Genomic DNA, 20,563 nt, shown 5'->3' on the forward strand with positions numbered 1-20,563 from the left:
GTAACACTCGCTTGTCCATGTTGAGAACCTTGAGGCCCTGCAATGGGAGCACAATACTTAACCCTGGAACCCCATCTGACCTGCCCCATCGATGGAAATATCAATGGTCCCACGTTGGCCACCCCAGAGCCTTCCAAACAGGAGTGACAGTAAGTTATCCTCGATTCTGCAGGACTGAATGAGAAGGACTGGCACAACACTGGAATTTAGAAGGATGAGAGGGTATGTTATAGAGACATATAAAATTATTAAGGGATTGGACACGCTAGATGCAGGAAACATGTTCCCGATGTTGGGGGGAGTCCAGGACCAAGGGCCACAGTTTAAGAATAAGGGGTGGGCCATTTAGAATAGAGATGAGGAAAGACTTTTTCACCCAGTGAATTTGTGGAATTCTCTGCCTCAGACGGCAGTGGAGGCCGATCCACTGGATGCATTCTAAAGAGAGTCAGATAGATTCAAGATTCAAGAAGTTTATTGCCATGTCAACAAGTTGATAGGAATGTGTCTTGGTTCGCTCTCAGACAGATACAATACAGTACAATACAACCACCACATACACCACAATAAATAATACATACAATACCGTACGAAGGACAATATATACAGGAAGGACAGTACCCAGCAGCGTCATGTTAAGCGTAAGTGCAAGCGCAAAAGAAAGTGCAGAGTGATTAGTGCAAATTCAAATATCTGATGGCTTGGAGGTAGGTGCTGTCTCTGAAGCGAGATGTTTTACTTTTAATGCTTCTATATCTCCTTCCTGATGGGAGGAGATTAAAGAGGTAATGAGCCGGGTGAAAGTGGTCTGCTATGATTTTTTTGGCCTTTCTGGTGAGTCTTGTTGAGTAAAGTGATGTCACTGAGGGAAGTCTGCTGCAACCGATGATCTTAGAAGCTCGGCGCACTATTCTCTCCAGCCGAATCTTATCCTGCGAGGTTGTGTGACCATACCAGACAAGCATGGAGAATGTGAGTATGCTTTCTATGGTAGACCTATAGAAGTGGGTCATGGCTGGTCGACTGACCCTGAATTTTTTGAGCTGCCGCAGGAAGTAGAGTCGCTGGTGGCACTTACTGATTATGAGACTGGTGTTGAGCTCCCATGATAGGGATTGATGTATGGTGGTCCCGAGGAACTTAAAGGAGGTGACCCTCTCAACCACCTCTCCATTGATGAAGAGAGGGAGGAGGGGGGTGGCCTTCTTTCTGAAATCAACAACCAGCTCCTTAGTTTTTGAGATGTTAAGTATGAGGTTGTTGTTCTCACACCACCTTACTAGCTCCTCTACTTCACTACGGTAAACGGTATCGATGTTATTGGTAATAAGACCTGCCACAGATGTGTCATCTGCAAACTTAAACAACAAGACAGAGTCAGAGTGTGAACAGCAAAAATGTGTGTATACAGAGTACAGAAGAGGTGATAAAACGCAACCCTGGGGGGCGCCGATGTTCAGGAACCTAGCCAGTGAGACATGATTACCAATTTTTACCACCTGATTTCTGTCACATAGACAGCTATAGATCCATTTACATAGAGATGAGTTGACCCCCAGTTCCTGTAAAGTGTGTATCAACTTTACAGGAACGATGGTATTGAAAGCGGAGCTAAAATCCACAAAAAGAATGCGAGCATATGTGGATCTGGATTCCAGGTGTTGGAGGATGGAGTGCACACAGAGGGACACTGCATCATCTACACTTCTGTTGGCTCTGTAGGTGAATTGATAGGGATCAAGTGTAATGCTGGAAAGATGTTTGCATACCAGTCTCTCAAGAACCTTCATGATGACTGAAGTTAAGGCAAGTGATGTTATTTTTCTTGGGGACTGGTACGATCACAGCTGACTTGAAACAAGCAGGCACAATTGAGAGTTGAAGTGACCAGTTGAAAATGGAGGTGAGGACGGGTGTCAGTTCATTAGAGCAGTATCTTAATGTAGCAGGCGCCACACCGTCAGGCCCTGCTGCCTTCCTGGTGTTAAGCTGGCGGAGCAGGGTTCTGACGTCATGTTCTGAGACAGTAGGAGTAGTGTCGCCCAGCTCTGTGGTTAAAGAGGGGGACTGATGGTTGCCCTTGCCAAAACGACAGTAAAAGTCATTGAGCCTCCCAGGGAGGGAGGGGTCGCTGTCTAGAACATGGTGCTTGGTTTTATAGTCTGTGATAGCCTGCAGACCTTGCCACACCCCTTTGATGTCATTAGCTTGTAATTTGTTTATAGCTTTACTCTGTAGGAAGTACTAGCTCTTAGGGCTAGTGGAATCAAAGGATATGGGGAGAAGGCAGGAATGGGGTAATGAGTGTGGATGATTAGCCATGATCACATTGAATGGCGGTGCTGGCTCGAAGGGCCGAATGGCCTCTGTACCTATTTTCTATCTATGTATTTAAAGGTAGTAACCTTTCCCTGCATTGTAGCAATGGCTACACTTTAGTAAATGGTCATCTTTCGAAAAGACAGGGTAGTCGTGGGATCACACAAGCCCCTTGGCCCACTGAGTCTATGCCAACCATCAACCACCTAGTTACACCAGGGGACTTCAAGCATTTAGTTTAGTTTATGGATATAGCGCAGAAACATGCCCTTTGTCCCAGCGGGTCCGCGCTGACAAGCTATCTCCGTACACTAAAGGGCCTGTCCCACTTTCACGACCTAATTCATAACCTCTGCCGAGTTTAAAGGACCTAAAAAAAATAAAAAAATTGAGGTAATCTACGAACTCCTAGACCTTCCACGACTATGCTCACGAACTCCTACGAGAATGTCTACGAATTCCCACGACTATTTCGACGCCCTCCTCACGAGTAAAAAGTTGCAATTTCTTTCATCCTGACCATTTTTTTACTCGTGGACATTTTTATCGGGCTGGAAAAGACGTCCCGACTTACCTGATGCCACGAGTACCTACGGCTGGCATAACGAGCCGCTACGATATATCTACAAACTCCTATGACCTCCTACGGACTCGTTACGAACATTCTGCGAGTTTGAATCAAGGGGAAAACTCGGGAGAATTTGTGAATTACCTCGTGAAAGTGGGACAGGCCCTTAACACTATCCTACACACTAAGGACAATTTACAATCTTTACTGAAGCCAATTAACCTACAAACCTGCACAACACCCTTCCTCAGACTGGAGGTGGACTTCTCCAAGTGAGGGCAAAACCTTGAGGAGATTTCACAGTGGAGCAGTCAATGTAGAACCCAATCAAAACGATAGCAGGCAGCCTTGGAAGCCTTACCCCATTACTCAAACCTCACGTCAACAACCTTGGCGTGATATTTGACTCAGCATTGAAATTTGACAAACAAGTCAATGCCGTGGTAAAAGTTAGCTTCTTTCAGCTTCGGACGATAGCTAAAATAAAACAATTCCTCCAGTTTGATGACCTCGAAAAGACCATCCACACATTTATCTCCTCCCGCCTAGATTACTGCAACTCCCTTTACACTGGCATCAGCCAATCTTCCCAGTCCCGCCTGCAACTGGTCCAAAACGCCGCAGCGCGACTCCTGACGGGCACCCGAAAAAGGGACCACATCACCTCGATCCTGGCCTCTCTCCACTGGCTCCCTGTGCGGTTCCAAATAACTTTCAAGATCCTTCTTTATGTTTACAAAGCCCTTAACGGGCTTGCCCCCACCTACATCAAAAGTCTGCTTACCCACCACACCACCTCCAGGTCCCACAGATCGGCCGACTTGGGGTTACTGAACATCCCGCGGTCTCGGCATAAGCTCAGGGGCGACCGTGCCTTTGCGGTTGCAGCCCCTAGACTGTGGAACAGCATCCCCCTTCCCATCAGAACTGCCCCCTCCATCGACTCTTTTAAGTCTAGACTGTATGTGTTTATGTATGTACTTAATCTATGAACCAATGTTGTATAACATTAGTACCTCCGCCAATGTAAAGTACTTTGGTCAACGAAAGTTGTTTTTTAAATGTGCTATAGAAATATAAGTGACTTGACTTGACTTGAACAAAGCAACCAAACAAGGTATTATTAATGTGTATTTTTGTCTACCTTCGATTTTCCAGCATCTGCAGTTCCTTCTTAAACACAAGGTATTATTATAGTATGTAGAAGAACGAAAGAACTGCAGATGCTGGTTAATACACAAAAGGACACACACACAAAGCGCTGGAGTAACTCGGTGAGTCAGGCAGCATCTCTGGAGAGAAGGTGCGGGTAATGTTAGGGGTGGAGACCTCTCATCACACCATTCTTTCCAATTACTTCCATTCTATTGCTATGGCCCCAAACGCGCAAACAAGGGACAGGCAGGCAGGGTCCTGACACTCTCTACATCAGAGGTAGACACAAAGCGCTGGAGTAACTCAGCGGGTCAGGCAGCATCTCTGGAGAGAAGGGACGGGTGACGTTTCGGGGCAATAGGCAATAGGTGCAGGAGTAGGCCATTCGGCCCTTCGAGCCAGCACCGCCATTCAATGTGATCATGGCTGATCATCGATAATCAGTACCCCGTTCCTGCCTTCTCCCCATATCCCCTGACTCCGCTATTTTTAAGAGCCCTATCTAGCTCTCTCTTGAAAGCATCCAGAGAACCTGCCTCCACCTGAGGCAGAGAATTCCACAGATCCTAAAGTGACTCCAGTATTTCGTGTCTACCTTCGGCGTAAACCAGCGTCTGTAGTTGCTTCCAACACGCTCTCTGCATCAGCCCAGGCAACTGGAGTGCGCCAGGAACAAGATGTTTTATGGAACATCTGAACACACACACACACAGTTTGGAACCAGTAGGGACCTTCATTCCAAAAAATGTGTTTCAACATACAAGCGAATGCAAACGACACGCGGATACATATGGAAACAGCGTGGTTGTGGAGCTCAGATGGGAGGGCTCAGGATTTGGGGGGAGGCGAGGTTCTCGCCGTCTTCCCGGCTGATGCAATTGGAGGCAGGTCGCATCCACCTTAAATAGAAGAGCGAAAGGCAACACACAACAAACGCTGCAAACGTGTCACCTATCGCTCGCCAGCGCACCACCAGAGAGGGAGCTCTGTCTTGCAGTCTGTCTCGCAACTGGCTCTCGGCTCTGACAAGTTCCTTTCTCCCAGCCCCGGCTCCGATCGTTCCGTTCTCCAGCTTCTCCACAGCAACATGGAGGTAAATACCAGTCGTGCTGGCTACGCGCGGTTTCAACAAAGCCTTGTCTTAGCACCGCTCGGCTTAACGCGAATGAATGTCAGATGCATGTTGTTGCAATAAGATCTTTGGTTGCAATGAGCAAGGGAGCCGCAGTAATTGTACTGTAACTGTTCTTTTTTTTAAATTGCAGAATTCAAAACAATTGAATCGTTTTAGGCGCTAACATGCAAAATATAAAATTGCAGGATTAAAAATTATTGCAGTTTTAGAGACAAACATGCAAATATATAAATGGCAGGGTTCAACATTATTACTTAGCTTTAGACGCTAACATGCACAAAATAACATTAAATTGAAATGTTAAAAATTGTTGCATAGTTTTAGACGCTATGGTGCAAAATAATAATATAAAATTGCAGGGTTAAAAATTATTGCCGTTTTAGGCGCTAACATGCACAATATAACATTAAATTGAAACGTTAAAAATAATATAACGTAATAACGCAGGGTTACGAATTATTGCATCGTTTTTAGGGGCTAGGGTGAAAAATATAACGTAAAATTGCAGGGTTAGAAAAAAAGACTGCATGTGTAAAATATAGAGTGGGCTCATTTTAATCCCCCTCCTAATCATCTCCATTGGTGTGTGGCAGCGTGCCTGGAATGCATGGTTCCAGATGACGTTAGGATGTTGTACTCTATTCACTCTGCTGTGCTCCATCCGCCTCTGACAGCTGTGTTTTCGCAGCTCCGTGAGCTGCCCAAGCATATTACGCTTGGGCAGCTCACAAACAAGTAACCCTTGCTTTCCCTCTCTTTCACCATCCCAGTTCTCCGACTATTTTGACTGACCCCCCGATTACATTTTACTTGGTGTGTCTCTTTGTCAGCTTCCCCGAGCTAACAATGAACCATTCCACATGTTTCAGGATCCCCCTCCCCTTTGATCTCACGTTTTCACGCCTTACCCTTCCATATCTCTGTGTCTCCCTATCCCCTGATTCTCAGTCTGAAGAAGGGTCTCGGCCCGAAACGTCGCCCATTCCTTCTATCCAGAGATGCTGCCTGCCCCGCTGAGTAAAGGGGCTGTCCCACTGCGGCGACCTAATCGGCGAGTTTAGAAGAGTTTAGGAGAGTTTGAAAAAGTGTCATGTTGAAGACATCCTTCAACCTCCGTCGCCTATGTTGAAGACTAGCTACGACTACTAGCTAGGGACGTGGGACTAAACAGGTCATTCCCATGAATGAAACATATCTGGGTTGTAAAATTAACTTTGTTTTAATTTCCTTGCTTTAATTAGTTCGGGTGTCAGGGGTTATGGGGAGAAGGAGAAGGGGCTTGAGAGGGAAAGATAGATCATCCGTGATTGAATGGCAGAGTAGGTTAGCCGAATGGGCTAATTGATGGGCCGAATGGCCTAATTCAGCTCCAATCACATGAACTTCTGGACTTTAACAAACACCATTTAAGAGGATCACAATCTCCCTTTCTTTCTGTTGCCACTCGCGACCATTCAAGTCAATCTTTTACCCAGGATAGGGGAATCACAAATTTAACATGAGCCTGAGGGGTAATTTATTTCATTCAGAGAGTGGTGGGAATTTGGAATGAGCTGCTAGAGGAAGTAGTTGAGGCAAGTATTATAACATCATTTTAAAGGTTGGCACGGTGGCGCAGTGGTAGAGTTGCTGCCTTACAGCGCCAGAGACCCGGGTTCCATCCTGACCACGGGTGCTGTCTGTACGGAGTTTGTACCTTCTCCCCGTGACCGGTTGGGTTTTCCCCGGGTGCTCCGGTTTCCTCCCTCACCCTAAAGATGTGCAGCTTTGTAGGCTAATTGGCTTCGGTAACAGATCGTAAATTGTCCCTAGTGTGCGTGTAAGGGGGATCGATGGTCGGCGCGGACTCAGTGGGCCGCAGGGCCTGTTTCCACCTTAAAAAAAGACACTTGGCAAAGTGCATGGATCGGAAAGGATTTAGTAAGTCGTCCTAAAGATCAAGTTTTTTTAAAGAAATGATGAAAGTGAGTGATACTGGTCGGGTGGTTGGATGTTGTCTACATGGATTATGGTAAGGCAGTTGATAAAGTTCCCCATGGTAGACTGTTCCAGAAGATTACAATGATCTGATTCATAGTGACTAGGTCATATGAAAGGACCTACCTTTAGAAAGGAGACGAGGAAGAATTTCTTAAGCCAAAGGGTGGTGAATCTGTGGATTTTGTTACCACAGATGACAGTGGAGGCCAAGACAAGGGCCAACAAGGTTATGTGGAGAATGGGGATGAGAGGGATAAGTAGGTCAGCCGTGACTGAATGGCAGAGTAGACTCGATGGGCCGAATGGCCTAATTCTACTCCTATGTCATATGGAATCAGAATTGGCTTGCTGATAGAAGACAGAAGGTTGTGGTGGAAGGACAATATTCAGGCAGGAGGTCTGTGACCAGTGGAGTCCGGCAGGGATCTGTGCTGGGACCAGGGTTGCCAACTGTCCCGTATTAGCCGGGATTACCCATATATTGGGCTAAAATGGTTTGTCCCATACGGGGCTGCCCTTGTCCCGTATTTGACTGCTACTAATCTGTAATCACCACTTACAGACAGATCCTAGATCTGATACAACAGCGTGCGTGCGTGTGTGTTGCAAATGCCGTTGACGTCACGCACGAGTGATTCACCTGTCATTCAGTCACAGGCCCCCTTACGCGCATCAGTTGTACGCTATATTTTGCCCGTCCCTGTAACCCCCCCCGTCCAGTCACCCTCCCCTCCACTCCACTCCCCCCTCCATGTTCCCTCCCCTCCCCCCTCAATATCCCCTCCCCTTTAATGTCCCCTCCCGTCCCCTCCCCCCTCAATCTCATCCCGTCACCTCCTCGTCTCCTCCCCGTCCCCTCTCCCACCCCCTCCCCTCCCTCTCCCCTCCCTTTCTCCCTGAATATCCCCTCTCCTCCACTCATCCTACCCACTGTGCCCCTCACGGCCCCGTCCCATCTCCCAATCCCCCCTCCTCTTTGTGACTATCTCTACCTGACCCGCTGAGTTACTCCAGCACCTTGTGTCTATAAATCAGCATCTGCAGTTCCTTCCTATACACCTCTCGATCTTCGTTAGCCACAGATGAGATACCGGAAGACTGGAGGGTGGCTAATGCTGTTCCTTTGTTTAAGAAGGGCAGCAGGGATAAGCCAGGGAACTATCGGCCGCTGAACCTTGCGTCTGCGATGAGAAAGTTACTGATTGACAACATTTATTTGCATTTGTAAAAGCAAGTTCTTGGGTTAACCGGAGGGGTGAGGAGGGTACAGGGGGGAAGGGAGGTCAGCCGTGTGTACGAGGTGGAAAAGCAAGGACAGATTCGGGATGTCGGCTTGGCTTTGTGGTGGGGGTAATGACACATTTGATTGAGCCTAAGTGCGGTACAGTGGGGCAGCGGCATCAGTGTGCTGCAGTTCTTCGGCAGAGCTGTGTCTTTGGGCAAGGTCACTGATATATTTGGGTCCTGGCATGGGTACATGGACTCAGTCCCACTCTGCACTCAGTGTTTGGCTCAGCTGACTCTCTGAGCAGCAGAGCCGGGCTTCTGCAGTTGTCCTGCTCATCATGTGCCAGTATGTGACGTCTCCGCATCTCTGCCGCCATCTACTGAGAACCGCCCGCCGTAGACAGAAAAAAGCCGGCCGCAATCGGGTAGAGCCGCTGCCTCACAGCGCCAGAGACCCGGGTTCCATCCTGACCTCGGTGCGCTGTCTGTGTGGAGTTTGCACGTTCTCCCTGTGGATCGCGTGGGATTCCTCCGGGTGCTCTGGTTTCCTCCCACATCGGAAAGTCAGATTCAGATTCAGATTCAATTTAATTGTCATTGTCAGTGTACAGTACAGAGACAACGAAATGCATTTAGCATCTCCCTGGAAGAGCGACATAGCAAATGATTTGAATAAATAATAATAAGTGATAATAAGTGTGGGGGGGGGGGGGGGGGGGGGGTGATTGGCAGTCACCGAGGTACGTTGTTGAGTAGAGTGACAGCCGCCGGGAAGAAGCTGTTCCTGGACCTGCTGGTTCGGCAACGGAGAGACCTGTAGCGCCTCCCGGATGGTAGGAGGGTAAACAGTCCATGGTTGGGGTGAGAGCAGTCCTTGGCGATGCTGAGCGCCCTCCGCAGACAACGCTTGCTTTGGACAGACTCAATGGAGGGGAGCGAGGAACCAGTGATGCGTTGGGCAATTTTCACCACCCTCTGCAATGCCTTCCGGTCGGAGACAGAGCAGTTGCCATACCATACTGTGATGCAGTTGGTAAGGATGCTCTCGATGGTGCAGCGGTAGAAGTTCACCAGGATCTGAGGAGACAGATGGACCTTCTTCAGTCTCCTCAGGAAGAAGAGACGCTGGTGAGCATTCTTGACCAGTGTTGAGGTGTTGTGGGTCAAGAGAGGTCATCAGAGATGTTGATCCCCAGAAACCTGAAGCTGGAAACACGTTCCATCTCCGTCCCGTTAATATGGATGGGGGTGTGTGTGCCGCCCCTAGACCCTCTGTAGTCCACAATGAGCTTCTTGGTCTTCTTGGTGTTAAGGGCCAGTTTGTTGTCAGCGCACCATGCTGCTAGGAGCTGGACCTCCTACCTGTCTACGCTGACCAACATACCTATTACTAAGGTACACAAAAATGCTGGAGAAACTCAGCGGGTGCAGCAGCATCTATGGAGCGAAGGAAATAGGTAACGTTTCGGGCCGAAACCCTTCTTCAGACGTACCTATTACTAATCCCATTTGCCCGCATTAATTCGATATCCATTTATGCCTTGCTCATTCATTCAAGTACCTATCAAGATGCTTCATAAATGTTGTTGGTAATCTTGGCTTCACCACCTCTTCGTGCCGCCCCTGGACTTCCTGAAGTCTACAATGAGCTCCTTGGTCTTCTTGGAGTTAAGGGCCAGGTTGTTGTCAGCGCACCATGCTGCTAAGTGCTGGACCTCCTCCCTGTAGGCCGACTCATCGTTGTTGCTGATGAGGCCAATCACCGTTGTATCATCTGCATACTTGATGATGGTGTTAGTACCATGTACAGGTGTGCAGTCATAGGTGAAGAGGGAGTAGAGGAGGGGGCTCAGCACACAGCCCTGTGGAACGCCGGTGTTCAGGGTGAGGGTTGAAGAGGTGTGCTTGTCTAACCTAACAGACTGGGGTCTGTTGGTTAGAAAGTCCAGTATCCAGTTGCAGAGGGAGGGGTCGATGCCCAGGTTACCGAGTTTGGTGATCAGTTTTGATGGTATAATGGTGTTGAATGCTGAGCTGTAATCGATGAACAGCATTCTTACGTAAGTGTCTCTGTTGTTGAGGTGGGAGAGGGCGGAGTGAAGTGCCGTTGAGATGGCATCCTCCGTACTCCTGTTCTTGCGGTAGGCAAACTGATAGGGATCCAGTGTGGGGGGTAGGCAGCTTTTGAGGTGTGCCAGGACCAGCCTCTCGAAGCACTTGGTGATGATGGGGGTAAGTGCAACTGGGCGGAAGTCATTGAGGCTTGCCGCAGTGGAGTGTTTTGGCACTGGCACGATGGAGGTGGTTTTAAGGCACGTGGGGACAACTGCTTGGGCAAGTGACAGGTTGAAGATGTCAGTCCAGACGTCTGTCAGCTGCGCAGCACAGGCCCTGAGCACGCGCCCGGGGATGCCGTCAGGGCCAGCAGCTTTATGTGCATTAGTCCTACAAAGATGTGCGGGTTCGTAGGTTAATCGGCCCTCTGTGAATTGCCCCTCATGTGTATGGAGCGGATGAGAAAGTGGGATAACGTGGAACTAATAGACAATAGACCATGGACAATAGACAATAGGTGCAGGTGTAGGCCATTCGGCCCTTCGAGCCAGCACCACCATTCAATGTGATCATGGCTGATCATCCCCAATCAGTACCCCGTTCCAGCCTTCTCCCCATATCCCCTGACTCCACTATCTTTAAGAGCCCTATCTAGCTCTCTCTTGAAAGCATCCAGAGAACCTGCCTCCACCGTCCTCTGAGGCAGAGAATTCCACAGACTCACAACTCTCTGTGAGAAAAAGTGTTTCCTCATCTCCGTTCTAAATGGCCTACTCCTTATTCTCAAACTGTGGCCCCTGGTTCTGGACTCCCCCAACATCGGGAACATGTTTCCTGCCTCCAGCGTGTCCAAGCCCTTAACAATCTTATATGTTTCAATGAGATCTCCTCTCACCCTTCTAAACTCCAGAGTCGATGTTTCCGTTCGGGACCCTCCATCAGGCTGATTGTAATATAGGGAAGTGGGAACAGGGGATTGGGGCAAAACCGGCCAGTAATTACCGCCACTCATTTCCATCTGTTTTTGGGTTTTTTCTTGAGTTTGTATCTCTGAGTATTCCTGGTGGAAGTCAGTTGACAAAGGTCGGGCAAAGATGCAGAGAGATGTCACTTCCTTATCTGTGCTTCATGAGCTCCTGGACCCAAGAGCAGTCCCTGTTGTGACCTCTGGAGGTTGGGTTTGGTTGCATTACATGTGTTTAGGAATTTTCCAAAGTGGCTTGAGTATGGATGCACTGGTACAGATGCATTAAACGTGCGTTGCCGGGGGGGGGGGGGGGGGGGGGGGCATTCCTTGGGCTGTATCTCTGGGCATGATGGTGTCGGGTTCTTGCCCTGGGTGTGTGGCCGTTGGCCAAGTGGGTAATGGGGTTCTGGGCCCAGGGCTGCGGGTGCTGGTGAGATTGACACTGGATTGCTGGTCTGGAGAAGGTGCAGTGTGTATTGGACCTCTGACCAAGGGTCATGGCTAATTTGACTGGTCTTTAAACTGGGTGAGCGGCTGGCATTGTGCTGGGCACTGATTTAGGTGTTAGGCTGCCATAAACTGGGCACTGGGTCTCTGACCCTAGTGTGGCACAGGCATGAGTTGATACTGGTACAGGCATGGACTGGGCACTGGGTCTTCAACCTTAGTGATGGGCTGGCATAGACTGGGCACCAGGACTATAACCTTGGTTTTAGACTGGCATGGGTAGGTCACAGGGTCTCTGACCCCGGTGTTGGGCTGGCAAGGGATGGGCACGAGAACTCTGACCCTAGTGTGTGGGACAGGCATGTGTTGGGCACTGGGTCTCTGAATCTAGAGTTGAGCTGGCATAAAGTGGGCACAGGGTCCCTGACCATTGTGTTGAGCGGGCATGAACTGGGCACTAGATCTTTGACCCCAGTGTGGGACAGGCATAATGTGCAGGAAGGATCTGCAGATGCTGGTTTAAACCGAAGATAGGCACAAAAAGCTGGAGTAACTCTGCGGGTCAGGCAGCATCCCTGGAGAGAAGGAATGGGTGACGTTTCAGGTCTAGAGACAGGCATAGGTTGACAGTGTGTCTCTGAGCCCACTGTTGGACAGGCATGAAGTGGGTACTAGGTTTCTGACCTGATGTTGAGCTGAATACGAGACAGCCACCCACCCATTGAAACAAACACCAGACCTCTTCCTTTCCGTCAGTTCTTGATGCCTCCTCCATTAGATCAATGTCTGCTCATCTTGCAGAGGGAAGAATGGCCAGAGGCTTTTAGATAGGCACATGGATAATGGGGGGGGGGGGGGGGGGTGTATATGGATCATGAACAGAGATTGGTGTACTTTGGCATTATGTTTAGCATTGGCATTGTGGGCTGAAACACCTGCCCCTGTGCTGTACTGTTGTGTAGTAACAAAGAACTGCAAGTGCTGGTTTATACCAAAGATAAACACAAAGTGCTGGAGTAGCTCTGCGGGTCAGGCAGCATCTCTGGCTTGTTCAGACTGAAAGTAGGAAGTGGGGGGGGGGGGGGGGGTGGTGAAGAACTGGAGCCGAGAATAGGTCAGGACCAATTTAGGGCCAGCTACAAATGATCTAATGAGCTTATGTTTGGCTTGGGTAGCTTGAAATCCAGCGGCATGAACATAGAATTCTCTAATTTCTAAATGACTTCATCTTACACTCACCTCCCCTTTCCCCTCCCTCCTTGCCCCCTTCCTCCACCCTACCACCCTAGTCGGTTTAGCAGTTCCACAGTTCAGATCCCACTTTATCATTTTATTTTATTTATTCATGTGTGTATATATTTATATGACGGTATATGGACACATTGATCTGTTTTGTAGTAAATGCCTACTATGTGCTGTGTGCTGAATCCTATCAGGGACACATGACAATAAACTCACTTGAACCTGAACTTTCCGTAGCCACCAATGGTCCTACTTGGCAACGCTCTGCTTGTGGTCATTTGTGGCCGGCCTTGATTAGTCCGTTTTTTTTCTTGCCTCCAGCCCTTTACTTTCCTCCAATCCCCCCCCCCCCCCCCCAGCTCCACCCCCTACTGTCAGTGTGAAGCAGAGCCCCGAGCCGAAACGTCAACTATCCATTTTTCTCTGGAGATGCTGCCTGACTCCAGGGATGGACTGAGCTATAGGGAGCGCAGGAGGATGAGGGGTGATCTTGAGAGGAATAGATTGGGTAAAAGCACATTGTCCCTTGCCCAGAGTTGAGGAATTGTGAATCAGAGGATATAGATTTTTGGTGATGGGGGTAAAGATTTGATAGGAATCTGAGGGTTAACATTCACACAAAGGGTGGTGGGTGAATGGAACGAGCTGCCGGAGGAGGTAGCTGGGGCAGGGACTATTGCAATGTTTAACAAACATTTGGACAGGTACATGGACAGGGCAGGTTTAGAGGGATATGGGCCAAACGCAGGCAGGTGAGACTAATATATATGGGATAGGTTGGTCTCTGCGGGCAAGTTGGACCAAAAGGCCTGTTTCCACTCTATGACTGTGACTCGCTGAGTTACTCCAGCACTTTGTGGCTATATTCTGTACTATGGTGTGTTATGTTCTCTTGCACCCACCCATAATGGAATAATTGCTACTGATTGTAATGCCCTCAACACTGAAGGGCAAGTGACGGTCCAAATCCTTGTTCAGGTTATTTCATCAGTACGCAGTGTATGCATTTCTTGGCCAGAACATGATGAACAAGTCCTTTCTCATGTGAAGGATGCAAAGAGAACATTTATTATCTCTGCGTCACCGAATTGAGCAAGAAAATGTAATATAATAATTAGGGTCGGCACAGTGGCCCCACGGTAGAGTTCCTGCTTCACAGCGCTTCACTTCGATGCTGACTACAGGTGCGGTCTGTACAGAATTTGTACGTTCTCCCCGTGACCTGCGTGGGTTTTCTCCGGGTGCTCCGGTTTCCTCCCACACTCCAAAAACGTACAGGTTTGTAGGTTGATTGGCTTCGGTAACATGGTAAATTGTCCCTAGTGGGTCTAGGTGAGTGCTAATGTACGGGGTGATCGCTGGTCGGCGCGGTCTCAGTGGGACCGAAGGGCCTGTTTCTGCGCTGTATCTTTAAACAAAACAAAATTTAAAATGTTGTATTTATTTGAACATTGTGAGCATGGGTGGATGTCTTGAAGCCGATCAGTTTTGGGTGACAGTGAATCTTGAATCAACCCTCTGAAGGGTTTCTGAAAGTTCCATAAACGCACCCAGTCCCTTCCATCTACTCCTCGGGATGGCACGGTGGCGCAGCGGTAGAGTCGCTGCCATATAGCGAATGCAGCGCCGGAGACCCGGGTTCGATCCCGACTGCGGGTGCTGTCTGTACGGAGTTTGTACGTTCTCCCCGTGACCTGCGTGGGTTTTCTCCGAGATCTTCGATTTTGCTCCCACACTCCAAAGACGTACATGTTTGTAGGTTAATTGTCTTGGTAAATGGAAAAATTGGCCCAGGTGGGTGTAGGATAGTGTTAATGTGCGGGGATCGCTGGTCAGCGCGGACCCGGTGGGCCGAAAGGGTCTGTTTCCGTGCTGTATCTTTAAACTAAACTTGCACACTGGGGCAAGGTGGTTACTTGGACAGTTGGTATTAACTAATCTGGTTCGGTAATATTCTGACCATGCATTTTCCAAGGTGGAGGTTTTATGCATTGCCCTGAATGTGAAAGGCACATATTTTATCTAAAAGAACACTCAGTGCTGGAGTAACTCAGCAGGTCAGGCAGCATCTCTGGAGAACATAGATCGGTGATGTTTTTGGGTCAGGGCCTTTTTTCCCCCTGAAACGCCACCTATCCATGTTCTCCGCAGATGCTGTCAGACCTGCTGAGCTATTGCAGCACTTTGTGTCCTTTTGTGTATTAATCAGCATCTGCAGTTCCTTATTTCCACAATTTGCCTAACTCGATTTCAGATAGCAGAGACCAGATAACTAATCTCACATGTCCTTGCCTAAATGGGTTTCTGTGCTGTCAGATGTAATCTCCCCAGATGCCCTTGATGTTAAATTTCATACAGAAAGTGGCATTGTTTAAATGGTAACGGCCAGATCTGGGTCTCCTTCATAACGTCCATAATCAGTAATGATAATAATAATAACTTTATTTATAGAGCACTTTAAAGACAACCACTGTTGCAACAAAGTGCTGTACATGACTAATGATGGACAAAAAATTATTACACGACAATAAAAACATTAAAAGAGAGAGTAAAAAACAATAAAATTAAAAACATTAAAAGCACTAAAACAGGAGCAAAGTCTCAAGCAGGGTCAAAAACCAAGGAATATAAATGTGTTTTAATTAAATTAGATTAATGTTAAAGAAAAACAAAATCAGCGTGAGCCTGATAACACAGGAGATATCTTTAGGTCACATCAAGTAGCCACGGTGGACATGCAATCTTGGGGTAGACTGCAAGGAGATGTTGAGAGTGTGGGCGTCTTAATGTTCCGTGACTCAGTGGTTCATTCACAGAACAGATAGCACACCAGCAAAAACCACTGAGCTATGGGTGTGGCTAATCGGAGAGGGACTTCAGGCTTTAGAGATTCAACAAGGAAACAGGCCCTTTGGCCCACCGAGTCCGCGCCGACCAGCGATCACCCCGTATACTAGCACCATCCTATATATAATGTTGAATAATGAATCTGGGGACAATTTACAATTTTACGTAAGTTAATTCATCTACAAACCTGAACGCCTCCTGGATGTGCGAGAAAACTGGAGCAGCTGGAAAAATCCCACGCAGGTCACAGGGTGAACGTACAAACTCCACAGAGACAGCACCAGTAGTCAGGGTCGAACCCAGGTCTCTGGCACTATAAGGCAGTGACTCTACTGCTGCGCCACCGTGCCACCAATGAATGAATACTGAGGGCAGGTCATTGATTCATTCAGCATGGAAATAGGCCCTTCAGCCCAACTTGTTTCTGCTGACCAATATAGGCCATCCAAGATAGTCCCATTTAGCCCATATCCCCCTAAGCCTTTCCTAGTATCTGTCTAAGTGTAGTTCTAGTACCTGCCTCAACTACCCCCTCTGGCATCTTGTTCCATATATCCACCACCCTCTGAGTGGAAATGTTACTCTTCAGCTTTCTATTAAACCTTGTCCCTCTCACCGTAAACCTATGTCCTTGTATTTTTGAATCTCCCACCCTGGGTAAACGTGGAACTGTTTCAACTTGCATGGAGATGCAAGTTCTTAAATAGTCACAGTGGTGGAGTAGCTCAGCTGGTCAGGCAGCAACTCTGGTGAAAAATAATAGGTGACGTTTTGTGTCGAGACCCTTCCTCAGAGTCAGGGGAGAGGGAGCCAAGAGATATGAAATGCTGCATTGTGGAAATTAATGAAATATATGCAAAAAGATAGATCAAAGCCAGCTACAATGATCAAGGAATGGTGGAGCCCACAATGATCCATTGTTGACTGTGGAGAAGGTTGAGCGATACATACAGTGAAACTCAGCAAGACGACAGTGAAACTAGTACGACAACTTGGGTGGGGGAGGGATGGAGAGAGAGGGGATGCAAAGGTTACTTGAAGTTAGAGAAATCAATATATCGTACCGCTGTGGTGTAAGCTGCCCAGGCGAAATATGAGATGCTGTTCCTCCAATTTGCGTTTGGTAGTGGAGGAGGCCCAGGACTGAAAGGGGAATAGGAAGGGAAGTTAGTGTTTCAGTTCAGTTTACCGCAGAATTACAGCTACAGAATTTCTGATAAGAAATATTACCCAATGTAAAAACTAATGCGAAGGAGAAGTGAAATGGAAATCAGTCGTTAAATAATAAGCATTATTGGCACCTGGAGGAAACCCACGCAGGTCACGGGGAGAACGTGCAAACTCCGTACCGACAGCACCCTTAGTCGGGATTGAACCTTGGTCTCTGGTACTGTAAGGCAGCAACTCTACCGCTGCGCCACCGTGCCGCCCTGGAATGGTGTGGAACCAAGGGTATTCGGTAAAAAAAATCAATGAGTGTGGCCACGCCGCCTTATAGCGCTTGCAGCGCCAGAGACCCAGGTTCAATCTCGACCACAGGTGCTGTCTGCACCGTGTTTGTGATACTCCCTGTGACCACGTGGGTTTTCTCCGAGATCTTCAGTTTCCTCCCACACTCCCAAGACGTACAGGTTTTGTAGGTTAATTGGCTTGGTATATGGGTAAATTGTCCCTATTGTGTGTAGGATAGTGTTAATGTGCGGGGATCGCTGGTTGGTGCGGACCTGGTGGGTCCTGCGCTATATCTCTAAACTAAATGAAACTAAAGGTCCCCCCTCATTAGGTCCCCTCAAATATAGTGATTGAGTTTACTGCTGTATGTGTATACAGTGTTAATGCTTGAAGCGTCTCTAATGTTCCTCTGTGGTTGTTTGTGCATGTCGTTACAAAATGCCTGGTGCAATGTGTGTTGACACATGCTCTCCTCCAGCCAGTGAGGATCATGCATTTCAGTCCTCTTCTAAGATGCAGCATTTACGTAGCACTGGGTGAATGAGTTTAAGGAAATTGTGAGTGATGGAGAGAATAAATTGTCAGCAGATCTCGGTGAAGTGTTAATTGGACTTGACAAGGCTTGTTGCAATAGCCTCAGAATTTAGTTTTGAGGTACAGCATAGAAACGTGCCCCTTAGGCCCACCGAGTCCACGCCGACCTTCGGTCACCCATCCACACCAGTTCTATGTGTAGGAAGGAACTGCAGATGCTAGTTTAAACTGGAGATAGACACAAAAGCTGGAGTAACTCAGCCGGACAGGCAGCATCTCTGGAAAGAAGGAATGGGTGACGTTTCGGGTCGAGACCCTTCTTCAGACCTTTTTGTGTCTCACTCGTTCTATGTTCAGTTTAGTTTATTGCCACACGTACCTGGGTACAGGGAAAAACGTTCGTTGAGTGCTAACCAGTCAGCAGCAAGACGATATGTCAAGTCAAGTCACTTTTATTTCTATAGCACATTTAAAAACAACTCTCGTTGGCCAAAGTGCTTTACATCAGTGCAGGTACTAACGTTATACAACATTGGTTCATAGATTAAGTACATACATAAATACATACATATAGCCCTCCCTCAGAGGACGACAAGAAAGGCTTGAGAGTAAAGATGAGATTTAAGTCTCGACTTAATAGGAGTCGATGGAGGGGGCAGTTCTGATGGGAAGGGGGATGCTGTTCCAAAGTCCAGGAGCTGCAACCTCACAGGCACGGTCACCCCTGAGCTTATGCCTAGACCGCGGGATGTTCAGTAACCCCAAGTCGGCCGATCTGAGGGACCCGGAGGTGGAGTGGTGGGTAAGCAGATTTTTGATGTAGGTGGGGGCAAGCCCGTTAAGGGCTTTGTAGACATAAAGGAGGATCTTGAAATTTATTCGGAACCGCACAGGGAGCCAGTGGAGAGAGGCCAGGATCGGGGTGATGTGGTCCGTTTTTTGGGTGCCCGTCAGGAGTCTCGCTGCGGCGTTTACAATTGAGCCATTTACAGTGTATGGATACATGATAAGGGGATAACGTTTAGTGCAAGGTAATGCCAGCAAAGTCTGATCAAGGATAGTCCGAGGGTCACCAATGAGGTCGATAATAGTTCAGCACAGATTTCTGGTTGTGGTAGGATGGTTCAGTTGCCTGATAACAGCTGGGAAGAAACTGTCCCTGAATCTGGAGGCGTGCGTTTCCGCACTCATCCACTCCGTACATTCACCTTATCTGTTTAGTTTAGTTTGGAGATAGGGCATTGAAGCAGGCCCTTCGGCCCACCGAGTCTGCACCGACACGCAATACACTATACACTATACGCTAGTTCTATCCGACACACTAGGGACAATTTACAGAAACCAATTAACCCGCAAATCTGCACGTATTTGAGATGTGGGAGTAAACCGGAGCTCCCGATAAAAATTCCACGTGATCACGGGGAGGATGTACAAACTCCACACAGACAGCTCCCGACGTCAGGATCGAACCTGGGTCTCCGGCACTGTGAGGCTGCAACTCTACCGCTGCACCACCGTGCCGCCCAAATTACCTCCTCTTTAATTTAGTTTAGTTTAGAGATACAGCGTGGAAACAGGCCCTTCGGCCCACCGAGTCCGCGCCGACCAGCGATCGCCACACATTAACACAAGCCTACACACACTAGGGACAATTTACACTTATACCAAGTATACAAACCTGAGCCAATTAACCTACAAACCTGTACGTCTTTGGAGAGAAGTGGGTCTCGGAGAAAACCCACGGGGTCACGGGGGAGAACGGACAAACTTCATCCAGACAGCACCCATAGTCGGGATTGAACCCGGGTCTACGGCACTGCAAGTGCTGTAAGGCAGCAACTCTACCGCTGCGCAACCGTGCTGCCCTCCTTGAAAGCAAGATAGAATTATTGAAGTAGACAAAGAGTAGACATAGTAGACAAAAGTAGACATAGAATTATTGAAGCTTGACACGGTGCATTTTCCAACTATTTACTGTTTTCTTTTCTTCTCTGCAGACCACCAAACTCCCACAGACTGCTGCTGACACCTTCAAGGTATGGATTGAATCTTGGTCACCATATGTATTCAGTGTAAGAGTCAGGAAGTCATGATCCAGTTTTTACAGGACTATGATTAGATGCCATTTGGAGTTGACAATAGACAATAGACTACAGGTGCAGGAGTAGGCCATTCGGCCCTTCGAGCCAGCACTACCATTCAAAGTGATCATGGCTGATCATCCCCAATCAGTACCCTGTTCCTGCCTTCCCCCCATATCCCCTGACTCCGCTATTTTTAAGAGCCCTATCTAGCTCTCTCTTGAAAGCATCCAGAGAACCTGCCTCCACCGCCCTCTGACGCAGAGAATTCCACAGACTCACCATTCTCTGTGAGAAAAAGTGTTTCCTCGTCTCCGTTCTAAATGGCCTACTCCTTATTCTTAAACTGTGGCCCCTGGTTCTGGACCCCCCCCCAACCCAACATCGGGAACATGTTTCCTGCCTCTAGCGTGTCCAAACCCTTAACAATCTTACATGTTTCAATGAGATACCCTCTCATCCTTCTAAACTCCAGAGTGTACAAGCCCAGCCGCTCCATTCTCTCAGCATATGACAGTCCCGCCATCCTGGGAATTAACCGAGTATTGCGTGCA

The 20,563-nt window shown here is 48.1% G+C and overlaps 1 protein-coding gene across 2 annotated transcripts in view; it reads left to right on the forward strand.

Annotated features, from left to right (window-relative positions):
* The first annotated feature begins 4,914 nt into the window (after positions 1-4,914).
* bcat1 (branched chain amino acid transaminase 1) overlaps positions 4,915-20,563 on the forward strand; it is a 51,508-nt gene continuing 35,859 nt past the window's right edge. Inside the window, exons 1-3 of one of the 2 annotated variants that reach the window (XM_033039454.1) lie at positions 4,915-5,055; positions 5,099-5,135; positions 19,926-19,964. In XM_033039454.1, the coding sequence (XP_032895345.1) occupies positions 5,130-5,135; positions 19,926-19,964 (45 nt within the window). In that variant the 5' untranslated portion in view covers positions 4,915-5,055; positions 5,099-5,129. Of the gene's footprint in view, positions 5,136-19,925; positions 19,965-20,563 lie in introns of both variants that reach the window. The other variant, XM_033039453.1, reaches the window with a different exon arrangement.

The sequence above is a fragment of the Amblyraja radiata genome, chromosome 21 (assembly GCF_010909765.2).
Source record: "Amblyraja radiata isolate CabotCenter1 chromosome 21, sAmbRad1.1.pri, whole genome shotgun sequence".
Classification (NCBI taxonomy): domain Eukaryota; kingdom Metazoa; phylum Chordata; class Chondrichthyes; order Rajiformes; family Rajidae; genus Amblyraja; species Amblyraja radiata.